Raw genomic sequence first — 14,418 nt, 5'->3', positions numbered from 1 at the left:
TTCTGGAATGAATGTTAACAAGACACTGGTTTATTCAAAGTACAGCTCTGTTGACAAACATGTTACTAAGCAACCAACAAATTCTTAATTTCTCACATCCAAGATAGAAAAATACAACAGGCGGCAAGATGCATTCTTCAATAATCCAACACTTTACTTTAAAAACGGAACGTAATAGTACACAACATATTGGTGAGATGGAAACATGATTACTTGATGGTGATGTTAATGATGCTGATGTCTTCGTACGGCTTGTCTGTTTTAGGGTTGACTTTGAGGTTGGAGATCCTCTGAACCACCTCCATTCCTTTGGCACTCCTTCCAAACACTGTGTGTTTGTTGTCTAGCCAGGGCTGTAACGATAAGCAGGGAGAGATGTTCACTTAGGTTTATTTGAACGTCTTTGTACATAATGCAGAAATGTACAATACTTGACAAAACAGGGATAAAAACATTACTTCAACTGAAGGAATGCAGAGAAAGTAAAAGATCAGACTTCACAGAGAGTGAAGAGTTACCGTGGGCACGACGGTGATGAAGAACTGTGATCCGTTGGTGCCGGGGCCTCCGTTGGCCATACTGAGTGTGTAGGGCCGGTCGTGTCTCAGCGTGGCATGGAACTCATCCTCAAACTCCCCTCCCCAGATACTCTCCCCTCCCATGCCCGTCCCTGTAGGGTCACCTGTCTGGATCATGAAGCCCTGGGTGGAGAGGAAAGAGAACAGTCAAAACAGTCTGTCACATCTTGTGATTCAGTTCCTACTACAAAGTCAAAACAATGAGCAGTGATTAAAATGTCCTACCTTGATGACGCGGTGGAATATGTGGCCATTGAAATAACCATTCCTGCTGTGAACACAGAAGTTCTCCACTGTTTTGGGACACCTGAGATACATAAAGTAGCCTATAAACATAAGTAAAATTGTCCAATAAAATATATCATAATTGCAAAACTGTATAGGTTCTGAGGAAAGTTAACAGACAGAACCCATGGCATTGCAAATGGAAAGTAAGCCCTCAAACAACAGAGGGTGACCTACTCGACAGGGAACAGTTTGATGTGGATGTCTCCCATGGTGGTGTGGATGATAGCGCTATCTGACACCCTCTTGGGCCCCTCTGCCTGGGTAGCAGCCATCACCTCCTCCTTAGACGGCTTCTCGTTGAACACGTCTCTGTCCGACTCTGCACTTTTAGTGTCCTCCGGCTCCCTCTTGGAGAACTACCAAGACAAAAGAAGGAATAGTGACAAAAATCCCAAGGAAATTATGTAATGCGGGTGAAAATATGGCAAAGAATGAAGCAATAAGGCCATGGCCTTATTGCCATGGCCAAGGGCTGTGTGGTATATGGCTGGTATAAGGGCTGTACTTATGCACACCGCATCGCAGAGTGCCTGGACACAGCCCTTGGCCATGGTATATTGGCCATATACCACAAACCCACGAGGAGCCATATTGCTATTATAAACTGGTTACCAACGTAATTAGAGCAGTAAAAATAAATGTTTTGTCATACCCGTGGTATACGGTCTGATATACCACAGCTTTCAACCAATCAGCATTCAGGGCTTGAAACCACCCAGTTTATAATAAATAAATAGCAGCACTGCAAGGGAGCAACAGTAATATACCATTTCTCTTTTGGACGGGCTACAATTGCCCTGCAGGGACAAATACAGTTGATTACCATGTAGAAGCGATTCTTCTTGAAAGCAGTACAGAAGATGGTGGGGTCTGGCATTGTGCTCTGCAGGGCCGGGTTGTCTGATGCCTTCATCTCGATAGTGGGAGCTGTATTGCATGCCCTGGCAACCCCCTGGAACAGGCTCAGCTTCACCACACGAATGTTCTCTAGCTTCCCCAGGATACGTACACACCTGAACACACATGGGTGGGAAATAAAAACATGTTAGACTAATGCTCTCGTCACTTTCACAAGACAAAGGGGTTTCATGAAAACATTGTTGGGGCAAGGGTTAGAGACAGTCCACAACCCTGGCCCTGGAGAGCAACAGTGTGTGCAAAATGTGTCCATCCAGCCTTAAAAACATCCGATTCAACTAATTAACGTATCATCAAGAGCTTGATAAGTTGAATGAGTTTTTTTGGTGCAAAAAGCCTGCTCTCCCTGTAGCTCTCAGTGGCTGACACCCACTGTGTTTTTAGAGGATATTACTGTCTTAAATCCATTTTGACCATTTAAATGCTACCTGTTGGTCTCCACATTGATGACCTTGATGCCCAGCATGGTTCCGTAGAGGACAAAGTGACCCGTCTCATCAAAGATGATGTTGGTCAGCCTGATGCCATCCACTTTCTCCAGTTCCCTCTCCACCGCCATCCTCCGACCAAACTCCATGTCTGGCAGCTGTTGCTTCATTTGCTGCAGCTCTGTGAACTTCTACAGGATCAGGTCAGAGATGGGCCATGATGAGAGAAATGAGCACAGTTCAGACAAATGCACTGGGGAAATGTGGGAAACAGTGATAAATTATAACAAGATGTAGCACAGTTTATTATTAAACTGTGCTACAGTTTGGAAACTTACCGATAACGACTCATCAAACACCCTCATCAGTTTTCCCGTCAGGAAGCGGAAGATCCTGACTTTCCTGTCGGTTGCGATGGTAGCCATCTTCTTCCCGTCGTGGGAGAAGGCCAGGCTGGTGGGGTAGGTTTTGTTTTTGGCAAACTCATAAAGGTCTGTGTCAGTCTTATACTGCCAGTCCACGTGCCTGGGGAATTTGAACTCGCTGGGGAGGCCGGTCCAATACTCCAGCATCCCAGCCTTGTCTGCGGAGACGATAACCCTGTATCTAGGGTTGAGGCGGATCTGGGACAGTGGAGAGGAGTGCATCTTGTCGAAGGTGTGGAGCTTCTCGTTGCTTCCTCGTCCATCATAGATGAAGATCTTCCCAGTGGATTTCTCGGAGCAGGCCACGCAGCAGATGGCATCGCCTGGGTTGTAGATCCACTCACACTGGCCAGGGTGGAAACTACACAACACACAGAGCAGAGGAATGGCAGATCAACTAGGAATAAAATATGTGCCGTAGCTCTATAACTCGTATGGTGTTTTTGAAGCGGGAGAAGGGATATCTTTAAGCTTTAAGAAAACAAGCTAAATTGCTAAATGTTTCACCTTTAAAAACAATAGGCAAAAGATGCAAACTCACCCCAGCTTCAGCATGTTGATCATGTCAAAGTTGACCACATCAAAGACTTTCATGGCCTGGTCGTCCCCAACAGAACAGAATAGAGCTCCATCAGCACTGACAGAAATACACTCTATAACTCCTGTAACACATAGAACAAGAATAACAGTGAATTATAGCCTTGAAATTACATTTCAGTCAATCTAAAGCCCAGTCTGAGGTTGCATAAAGATACATGTTAATTCATAGAGGCATTATTCGTACCAAGATGACTGCGGAAGTGTTTGACAAACTCCACCCCCTCATCTTCTTTCTTTTTCCAGAACTTCACATGGCCGTCCTGACTGGCTGTGATGATGAAATCTGTCCTGGAAATGAAAATAGAAGAGTTTATGAGGCAGAGTGATCACCATTGGTGTGTGTGTAACATTTGGCATCCGGGAAAACACAAATCAATGTACCAAGAAGTAACAAATCAGCAAGACAGAACCACAGCCGCAAGTAAAAATTGGCAATATCGTAAATATGAATGAAAACCCTAATGAAGGGTTAAGCATAAGGTTACCAGTGTAGTTAAGGGTTCAAAATCCGATGTGAAGAAGATCAACTGTAGACATAGGCAGGGTTTATGACTTTGTGGCTGTGGTAACTAGTGATGACCGAAAAAGAACCATATACCTGTAGCTAGAAAACTGCAATAGCTAGTTATCGAACGTTACAATACTTACTTGGAACAGACAATGTGCGTTATAACATCCCTATGCATGTAGCTCCTCTCGTACATTGCTGCCGATGGCAAATTGTCCAAATACACACGTTCATACTCCAGCACTGTACGAAAACAAAACCACTATTGTTAGAAGCAATCACAATGAGAGCAACACGATTTCAGCTTTGTTCTGGGAAATTGTTTTGAGCGCTAGGCACTCTGGCTAGCTTAATAGCGAGGAGCGCAGAAGTTAGCACACATCCAGCAATGCAACATAGCTCGCTAGCTCAAGTTGCTTTATCTCGCTGGTTAGCTTTTCCATCATAAACCTTTTCTCTTCTTGGTCTGTGTCGCCTCGCTTGGCATGGGTCCAACCCATTCCTCCTCTTCTCCAGCATCTCCATCATCCTGATTATCGTCTAGTTTTCGTTTCAGATCTGCGTTCTCTGTGGTGGCCGCCATATTTGCAAAATTCACTGTTTTCCCCTCGGTTTCCGTATCCGTTCACCGCGGGCTTGGAGAACAACTCAATAGCTTAATACCGCTCCCTGCAGTACAGACGTGGAATTAAAGTGCATGGCTCTGCATCTAACCTTTCTTTCATCTGCCTTTTCCATTCTGATAATTTACTTGAAAGATCAACACTTGGAAAATAAAACGTTCAAACGGTTTGCTAATAAATCAGATAATCTACAAGCTTTCTATGTATAGAATACCTTTAATAACAAATTCCATCAATAACAACAAAAATACTTTCAACATTCACCAAAGTCAAACAAGTAACAGTAAATGTGGGTCCATTGTTTCATTTGTAGCAGAGGCTATATTGACCAGACCTTGAATCTGTGAAACGCGAGGGCCAGATGCACTCAGTGTCTGCACCTATTACTTTCCATAGGACATAAATCATAGAACAAAATGTCAAATTAAAGTTTTTAAAAACTCTATAATATTTTATGGTAAAGTGTGTCTAAATACATTTCCATGTCTTAGTTTGATTCCTCTGTTAAATGACAGGTGCAAATACTCAGAAAATCTGTCCCTAAATGTTCCATCTTCTCAATCAGTGTCAGAGGACCTGCTGGAGCTGTCAGATGAGGAAGAATCATGTTTCTTCTTCTGCTTCTTCTTGTGACGTTCCTTCTTTTCCTTCTTGCCCTTTTTCTTGTGGCTTTTGTGTTTCTTTCTCTTCTTGCTCTCTTCTTCGTCACTTGATGAAAAGGACCTGCAAAAAATGACAACTTCCACAGTTATTAAACATACAACACCACTAATAATAGGCATAATTATTTATCACAGATACTGGAATTAGAAGACAATGTGACGTACCTCTTCCTTTCAGACTTTCTGTCTTTACTTTTCCTCCTCTTGTGTTTAATTTTCCTGGTGTCCTCCTGGGAACCTACAGCAATCAGGACAAATATACAAAACCATTCAGACAACAACAACAAAAAACAGTTGAATAAAAGTGAGCGCAACACAGGCGATGCAGCCAAGACTAGGTCATATAACTGTGTATGTTATAACAGAGGAATACAGCAGTGCTAAGTCTGTTATAACATAACTATTGTTCTGTTGTTTGTGGAACAAACTTCAAAATGTTCTTAAATGTGATGTTTTGGTGCCTCTAAGACAATTCAGAAAGCTGATTGAGGACCTTATTACTGATGAATGTCTTTTTTTATGGCCGTGTTTTTCTTTCTGCTTGCATTTTGATGTGTGTATTTTCTGTAATTCAGGGCTTATCTGCAAAAGAGACCGTGGTCTCAGTACTGAGAAAATAAAGGTTAAATAAATAAAAAATATTAAAAAAATTGTCTGTTGTACTGTATTGACCTTTTGAGTCTTTTCCTCCCTGGCCCAGCTTGTCGTTAGGCAGGTCCTCCTGCTCGTCCTCCGTACTCTCTTCGCTGCTTGTACTGCTCACGTCCAGGACAATATCTTTCCGGGGGTCCACACGCACAAAGTTACGGCACTCGAACGTCAGGTGGCCCGCTGATGAAATGACAAGGGTAGAGAAGAGAGTAATGAAGGAAATGATGATGATGATTATGATTATGACAAACAACATCTCCACTTCGCTGATCCTCAACACTGGGGCCCCACAAGGGTGCATGCTCAGCCCCCGCCTGTACTCCCTGTTCACCCATGACTGCGTGGCCATGCACGCCTCCAACTCAATAATCAAGTTTGCAGACGACACAACAGTAGTGGGCTTGATTACCAACAACGACGAGACAGCCTACAGGGAGGAGGTGAGGACACTCAGAGTGTGGTGTCAGGAAAACAACCTCTCACTCAAGGTCAACAAAACAAAGGAGATGATTGTGGACTTCAGGAAACAGCAGAGGGAGCACCCCCCTATCCACATCGATGAGACAGCAGTGGAGAAGGTGGAAAGTTTTAAGTTCCTTGGCGTACACATCACAGACAAACTGAAATGGTCCACCCACACAGACAGCGTGGTGAAGGCGCAGTAGCGCCTCTTCAAATTGGCTTGTCACATAAAACCCTAAAACTTTTACAGATGCACAATTGAGAGCATCCTGTTAAGCTGTATCACCGCCTGGTACGGCAACTGCACCACCCACAACAGAAAGGCTCTCCAGAGGGTGGTGCGGCCTGCACAACGCATCACCGGGGGCAAACTACCTGCCTTCATGGACACATACAGCACCCTATGTTACAACAAGGCCAAAAGGATCATCAAGGACAACAACCTACCAAGCCATTGCCTGTTCACCCCGCTACCATCCAGAAGGCAAGGTCAGTACAGGTGCATCAAAGCTGAGACCGCAAGACTGAAAAATAGCTTCTATCTCAAGGCCATCAGACTGTCCATCACTAACACAAAGAGACTGCTGCCTACATACAGACTTGAAATCATTGGCCACTTTAATAAATGGATCACTCGTCACTTTAATAATGCCACTTTAATAATCTTTACATATATTGCATTACTCATCTCATATGTATATACTGTATTTTATACCATCTATTGCATCTTGCCTATGCCGCTCGGTCATCGCTCATCCATAAATGTATATATTCTTATTCCATCCCTTTACTTAGATTTGTGTGTATAAGGTAGTCGTTGTGGAATTGTTAGATTAGATAACTTGTTAGACATTACTGCACTGTCGGAACTAGAACACAAGCATTTCGCTTCACTCGCAATAACATCTGCTAACCATGTGTATGTGAACAATAAAATGTGATTTGACACACTCAGGGGTCAGCAAAGACCATGTTGTAACTGTATTCACAAGGCTTGAATATGTAGAGTTAGAGACATGATATAAGCAATAAAGATGACTTACGATAACCACATTTCTTACACCCAGCTCTGATGTCCTTATTGGGACCTGCAAATTAAGTGAGAAATCAAATAATTTAGAAATGTTCTTGCTTTGTTGGTGTGTAGCAAAAATGTAGGCCTGTAACGTTATATTCCACGCCTAAAATAATTTGATTCCTTCTATGATTCACATTGAGACTAGCTATAACATAACACAACTATTATCAAATGAATAGGGAAGCTAAACTGCCATACACAAACTATTATCGAAATAACTTTAGCTAGCTATCTAAACATTGAGCACAATCACGCTAGCTAATCAGAGGTGCAAGGCTAGCTAACCTAGCAGTCCATAAATTCCATAAAAAAGGCAACTATTCGATAGTTAGGCTATAGCCAGCTAACTCCAATTGCCATTCTAATATGACATTCGATTAGTTTTAAGTTGGATCAAACATACCAGATGCAGCCATTATCACACGTTATTGACAAAAACCTTGTTGCGTTCATAAACTTCAAACCATAAAGTTCCCAGTGGGTCCTCTACAAAATAGCTCCGGTAGGAAATATCAACGGGTTTGTTCTCTGTAACGTCTTTGATAAAACCGCATTTTGAGCGGATTTCACGCACTACTTGAGAAATAATTCTAATTTACTAGTATTTGTGACTCTCTTCTTTTTCATATATCTTTTATAATGAGGGGTTTCTTGATATAAATGTGCACGCCTCCTTCAAGCTAATTTATGTTCTGTGCGATGTTTTAGTGGGATTGTTTACAATGTAACATACAATGTAACACACGGATGAATATGAAAATAATGATTAATCTATATTTTGACAGATTTGTGTAATTACGTAATTTTCCTACAAATATGTAATAATAGTTCGTTACTATTTGAAAAATATCACCCTCGAACTAATATTAGGGAAAAACGCTTCCAAGCATTGACTTGGCAAATATCCTTCACCCCCATTGACTCGAGGTAAATAAAGCACCCATGATTAAACAACATGGTGGTTGACAGTAATCTGGGTTAGCAAGAAATGTAGACATTCATCTCTACATCTTTGCAAACCACTTAGTGCTGAATTCTCGGGAAAAAAAAGTAAATTAGCTATCTATTCTACTGCTGAAAAAACAACGGATTTCCGGTTTCTAGTTGTTCGTTGATCTCAACGACAGAATGAGCAACATCTACATTCAAGAGCCTCCATCAAATGGAAAGGTGAGCGCGAGCATTTGTTCCTCTGGTGACACGTATTAATATCTCACTGTCACTACAATGGCTTGCGTGATAAAGTGATCATTCAGAACAAATGATCTTTGTCTAGAAACCCGACATTGAATTGCATTGAATCGTACGTTGGGCAGAAATGAGCGTTTGTAATCAGGAAAGTTTACTCTTACGATCTCTACAAGCCAGATTGTTAAATACCCGTTGTCTGTGCAGTTCGGACTTTTGGCGGTAGGGATTTGAGACAATATATCACAGGAAGGTATAATTACATCAAATGTTCAAAGCGCTGGTAGTACGTTCAGATTTCTATCACCTGAATTATATGCACAATATAAAATGCTCGAGATGCATGCGTACTTGCCTAGCTCGTGCACCTGTTTACATGGTTCTGCTAGAAATCTGAACCAGCACTTTGAAAAGTTGATGTAATTATACCTTCCTGTGATTTATTGTCTCACATCCCTACCAAAAGGACCAACTGTATGGACAACAGGTAAACTAAGTTAAAATATCATTCCATAGAGTGGTGCCAGAGTTTATTGTCCAAGGAGGAGATCCCAAAGGCACCTGGAGGGTGGAGAGTCCGTCTATGGATGGCAGTTCAAGGTTAACCTTCACTGTTTCATCACCTCATTATCTCGGATCATGTTCAATCCCCCCAAAAGATAAGATAAGACTAGACATAAACAGAATTCTTCTACTTGGAACCTTTGCCAACTCACCCATACTACTGCTACTAATGATAACATGGCCAACGCAGGGCCCCATGACAACGACAGCCAGTTCTTCTTCACCCTTGGCCGGGCAGATGAGCTCAACAACAAACACACCAGTTTTGGAAAGGTAAAACGCCTAAAGAAGATCCATGCATGTTGTAAATCTTTTAGTATGCAGCATTTGTAATCTGAGCCAACTGTTGTAAATGCAGCAAACAGATTCTAGAAGCCATCTTTTCCTGTAAATGAGTCTTCCTTTCCTTAATACAGGTGATACAGTGTACAACATGCTCAGGTTAGCAGAAGTGGAGTGTGATCAAGAGGAAAGACATTTTAAATCCACACAAGTTACGAACCACTGAGGTATGGGTTGGGTTTACATCACACTATAGTATTTTAGCACTTTGACCATTCATTTGTTCCAATTCCGCCAGACTTTGTTTCCTTAAATCTTCTCTGCAGGTGTTACATTCTCCCTTCGATGACATCATTCCACGTGAAACAAAAAAATTCCAGAAGGATCAAGACAAAAAATAAGGCAAGAAATCTGTCCAAAGCAACAGTGTTTAATTTACTATTATACACACTTTCTCTGCTCCTCACTCTCAATCTGTTGCTGACTTGGAAGCGTGGCACTGTAGTTATGAATGGTCGACCATACTTGTTTTGTCAGGAACTTTAGTCTGTTGTCATTCGGAGAGGAAGCTGAGGGGGAGATGGTAACTCAAGTCAGCCAGGTAATTATAACATGACCTGTGTTATTCTTATTATGCACTTCAAATCAAGCTCACCATCTTATGTATTGTGTCACCCATTCTTTGTCTGTCAGATATATATACACACACCTTGTTTCTTTTCATCCAGACACTGAAGGGGAAAAGCAAAAGCAGTCATGACCTGCTGAAGGATGTTCCACTGCTTAGCTCTGTCCCCACAGTCAACAAGTCAGTACACTAAGATGTAGTACAGACACCATGTTCTGCTGCCTCAACTTATCTTGTTTTGACAATGAATGAAATTAATTAGTTAATATATTATTTATTTGAATCTATTTGTCTTGTTATTGAAGGAGAAAAGCCACGGTGCAGCTGGAGAAGCAGCAGAGTTATGCTCTTATTCCTTCATGTTATCTGCTCAATCAAGACCAAATGCATCACATTATAATGCATCCCATTCAACTTGTTGGAAAACACATTTTCTCTGAGTGTTCTCCATTCCTTCTCTCATCTCTCTCTCACATTCTCTTGTGTTCAGGGAGAGGATGATGAGGCTGCGGAGGGAGATGCGGATGGTGATGAAAAGGAGTATGACTCTGAGAGGCAGGAAATGAGGGAGAGGATCTCTAAGAAGATGGAGGAGAAGAAGAGTACAGACCCCAGTGAGGAGAACAGAGGGAAGAGGACCAACTGCAGGTTGATTACACAAAAATGATATACCATCCACAGCATAGCCTAAATGCCTTTTACACACCTATTTTTAATTTGAGGAATGTTTTCTCACATGTTACGCTATAATAGCATTGTTTACGTTGCTTGTTCATCAGTGTTCAGAGTTTATGCCACTTTTTATTAAAGGCCCAATGCAGCTGTTTTTATATTATTATCAAATAATTTCTGGATAACAGTTAAGTACCTTACTAGCTAGGTTTCCATCCAATTGTCGACAGATTTGTATGCATAAAAACAATAGGGAATGTAAACTCTAGCCAACAGCTCACAAATACTCTACCTGTATAGCCTGCGTGGGATTATTATGGACAAAGGAGCAAGATTATTTTTATTTGTCAAACGACAGCCAAGGATCGATCATCATGTCACCAGAATGAGACCCTCAATATTTATTGGAAAGGTGTATCAAGCTCATCACCTTGCACTTTCACCACCCTGTGATGTTCATTACTGCCTTCCATCTGTAGCCTAATAAACTGCAGGCTTTCCTGAGTCGCGGTTGGAGGACCACACATGTCATTGCGTGACTCCAAGTTTACTTCGATTTTATCAATATTTGCGCATAAAAGCGTTTCAACTGACATTCTTGCATATTAATTTTACAGACGCAAAAAGATCCCACCATGTCTAGCGTGTTTTGTCGACATTTGGAAAGTTTACCGAAACATTTTCTGTTTCTATTAAAAAACAAAATGTCCCTTCACCACCCTCTTCTGAGGACAAATTTATTTGAGCTTTTGCTCGACATGCAATTTGCTCGTATTAAAAGGTTGTATTGAAACCTGGTTTGTGTAATAGATTTCCATTAAAATGGGCAAAAATGTTAGTTTTTTTAGCAAATAACTATTTCTCAGGCAAGAATTTTGCTAGGACTGTCAGAGTTTTCTGTGGGAAAAGGAAAATGGAAAACTAGCTGTCATAGGCAAAAGTTTTGAACTTTTTATTATTGGTCAGCAACAAGAAATAACACTGATCACATTTTTTTCACACTTTTCCAGTGTTAGTTTCATCAGCTCTTACACAATATGACACTGAATTTTGAGTGCATTGGGCCTTTAACTGCTACATTTCTTATAAGAGACCTGACTAGATATCCAACAAGTGGCGCTATTGTACAAGAGAAAGTGATGTCAAATCAGTGGTACAGAGGCAGTTGTAATTCTGTAGACTAGCCAGGCTGAGGTGCTGTTGTACTGCGTAGACGTACTGCGTAGACCTATGGCGTAGACCTATGGCGTAGACCTATGGCGTAGACCTATGGCGTAGACCTATGGCGTAGACCTATGGCGTAGACCTATGGCGTAGACCTATGGCGTAGACATGGGAGCCCAGCCTGACAGGTTGGTTCAGTTCACAAGGAAATCAGCCATGAAAGACAGATCATTTCATTTGATATTTTTTAACAAAAATAGGTGATCTTCAAAGGAATCTTGTGATAAATGTTATGATGCGGTATTACTGAACACACAGAAATAGATTGAATAGAACTAATAATAGACTTGAATGGGGAATCCTGTTCTATTCATTCTATGACTGAAAATACCAGCGGTCCTCTTTATAGAAATACAACAGTGTAGTTCAGCAGCTTTGCAGTAATGGCATTGGGCATCATTAATCCGATGGACAGGCTGTACTGTAGGCTGCATGCCGACACTGATAACTCAACAATGACTCCTCACTCTCCACATTTAACATTTTAACTTATGCAGAGCAACTCGGGGCTCAGACACTCCAGTGGCGTTTGCTGGCCGAGAGTACTGAGCACCTCTGAACAGAGTGCGTCTGTCATTTTGCCAACTGAGTGGGCACCCATTTTTAAATCGAGAATCTGTCAAACATGTCGGCTGTAAGACGTCTACAGCGGGTGATCCCTAAAACGCTGTGCTGAACGATCGGCAGACAATCTCTAGATCCACATTTGGTGTGATGTGTGCGAGCCTTTACAGTTAGCTACACTACTGTAGCTAAGTCCAAGGTAATTACAATGACAAACACCATATCTGATTGATTGAACACTATCTGTTGTAAAAGTACACACAAACATTTTAAATACAGTGACTTTTTGGTGACCTTGAATGAATGAATCAGAGGGTTGGTGGTACTGATGCTAGGGTGTTGATGAGGACTAGTGACACCCTGTCAGCCAAGCAGAACCCCCACCTCCCCTGCTGTTGCTGCTAACACATACACCTCGGGCCACTGGCCCCACATCAATGAACCCGGCCTGTCCACTGCAGCTAGTTCCTACTAGGTGAAAGAGAAATGCTGGCACCCACACTACATGATTTACCCTGCTGTAGTAGAGAGGATGGGGGGGGGCACGAGACCGAGGGAACGGAGGGAGAGTCGGGTAGAGAACCGTTGTGACAGTTTTTGTAACCTAGATTGAAAAGATGCATCACAGACCTCGAGTCCAAAATCAGTTGCTGAGAGAATCCTGTAATCCGTGTCGTAATCTCACAATACCACTGTACAGATTTCCATACAACAGCAGCATTATCAGAAACTCTGTTATCTAGCTGCGAGTTGTTTTTCCTCTTAACCCCAATGGGATAAGGATTCGGCCCCGCCAGTCAGCTGTACGTGTGACTGACAGGTAGGCCAACCCTAACAGACTAGAGTATATTAAACACAAGTGTAGATTGTTTGACTGTAGACCTGTACCCCAGCACTGTGATTTGTGTTGGCACAGAATCAAAGAGGAGGCTGGTCGGTACAGTAAAGTGTTGGCCTGGGACAAAGGGGCAATTGTTGTAGAGCAGATCTCCTCTCCTGTCTCTCTCGCTCTGAGATATTGTTTTAGACCACAAAGGTGTTTTTTATTGTTTGGTCCACCGAGTTATTCCTTTATGCTCAATTTCAGGGGATTAAACTGAAGGACAGGTGTGTGTGTGGTGTGAAAATTAGGAATCTAGCTGAAAAACAAAAATATATTTCACATCTACACAAAATGCCTTTACCGTATTGCCAGGCAATTGTTTCCCATAGTTGCCAAGTGACCAGACAACATTTCATTTACCTCATCAAGTGACGTAATCAGTCTGAGGTGTGTGCTATTTTCACAAGAGAGGCCATCATAATACAGTATATATTTACTATGACCAGATTGAAATTGAAGAGGGAACCCCAATTTGGTCCTGTATGTTACAGGAGAGATGAATAAACCTCTCTAGATATACTCACACTGCTGGTGGGGTGCAAACAGTATTTAATGTGAACTTAAAAAGCCTTTATCAAACTTACAACACAGGTATATACTTATCACATCATTATCCATTATTTGTGCTATATGGCCAATATACCACGGCTAAGGGCTGTATCCAGGCACTCCACAATGCGTTCTGCATAAGAACAGCCCTTAGCCGTGGTATATTGGCCATATACCACACCCCCTCGTGCCTTTATTGTTTAATTAATATAATAATAATAATAATATGCCATTTAGCAGACGCTTTTATCCAAAGCGACTTACAGTCATGTGTGCATACATTCTACGTATGGGTGGTCCCGGGGATCGAACCCACTACCCTGGCGTTACAAGCGCCATGCTCTACCAACTGAGCTACAGAAGGATATCAACCTCAAGATACAGCTATATACAGTACATTTGGAAAACATCAATATTTTGCACTTATTAACACTATATTTTGTTACATTACAGCATTATTCTAAAATCTATTAAATAGTTTAGCTTTTATTTATTTGTTTATTACTCATAATACTGCATAATGACAAAGCAAACAAAAACAGGTTTTTGGAAGTTTTTGCAGATGTATTACAAATAAAAAATGGAAATATCACAAGTATTCAGATCCTGTACTCAGTACTTTGTTGAAGCTCCTTTGGCAGCG

General features: G+C 41.7%; 2 protein-coding genes and 2 long non-coding RNA genes across 4 annotated transcripts; 2 read left to right on the top strand and 2 right to left on the bottom strand.

The window, feature by feature from the left end:
* Nucleotides 1-8: 8 nt before the first annotated feature.
* Nucleotides 9-4,343, bottom strand: LOC123999197 (peptidylprolyl isomerase domain and WD repeat-containing protein 1-like). Its single transcript, XM_046304728.1, has 11 exons — nt 4,196-4,343; nt 3,886-3,988; nt 3,422-3,525; nt 3,179-3,299; nt 2,551-2,998; nt 2,213-2,403; nt 1,690-1,879; nt 1,041-1,222; nt 804-885; nt 519-701; nt 9-353 (listed from the first exon to the last, which is right to left on the bottom strand). Exons 1-11 carry the CDS (start codon nt 4,326-4,328, stop codon nt 210-212), a joined length of 1,881 nt encoding a protein of 626 aa, XP_046160684.1. The 5' UTR covers nt 4,329-4,343; the 3' UTR covers nt 9-209.
* A 221-nt stretch (nt 4,344-4,564) lies between these two features.
* Nucleotides 4,565-7,718, bottom strand: LOC123999200 (protein SREK1IP1-like). The gene is made up of 5 exons (XM_046304733.1): nt 7,625-7,718; nt 7,187-7,231; nt 5,703-5,861; nt 5,196-5,268; nt 4,565-5,091 (listed from the first exon to the last, which is right to left on the bottom strand). The coding sequence occupies exons 1-5, from the start codon at nt 7,635-7,637 to the stop codon at nt 4,926-4,928; spliced, it is 456 nt and encodes a 151-aa protein (XP_046160689.1). The 5' UTR covers nt 7,638-7,718; the 3' UTR covers nt 4,565-4,925.
* On the top strand, nt 7,692-9,658 carry LOC123999202. Its single transcript, XR_006832408.1, has 4 exons — nt 7,692-8,391; nt 8,926-9,246; nt 9,390-9,482; nt 9,582-9,658. It is a non-coding gene; the product is annotated as an uncharacterized LOC123999202 (long non-coding RNA).
* A 132-nt stretch (nt 9,659-9,790) lies between these two features.
* Nucleotides 9,791-10,708, top strand: LOC123999201. Its single transcript, XR_006832407.1, has 3 exons — nt 9,791-9,856; nt 9,984-10,063; nt 10,374-10,708. It is a non-coding gene; the product is annotated as an uncharacterized LOC123999201 (long non-coding RNA).
* The last annotated feature ends 3,710 nt before the right edge of the window (nt 10,709-14,418 follow it).

The sequence above is a fragment of the Oncorhynchus gorbuscha genome, linkage group LG16 (genome assembly GCF_021184085.1).
Source record: "Oncorhynchus gorbuscha isolate QuinsamMale2020 ecotype Even-year linkage group LG16, OgorEven_v1.0, whole genome shotgun sequence".
In the NCBI taxonomy this organism is placed as follows: Eukaryota; Metazoa; Chordata; class Actinopteri; order Salmoniformes; family Salmonidae; genus Oncorhynchus; species Oncorhynchus gorbuscha.
The sequence above is the reverse complement of the archived record's forward strand: the minus strand, read 5'-3'. Positions and strand labels throughout refer to the sequence as shown.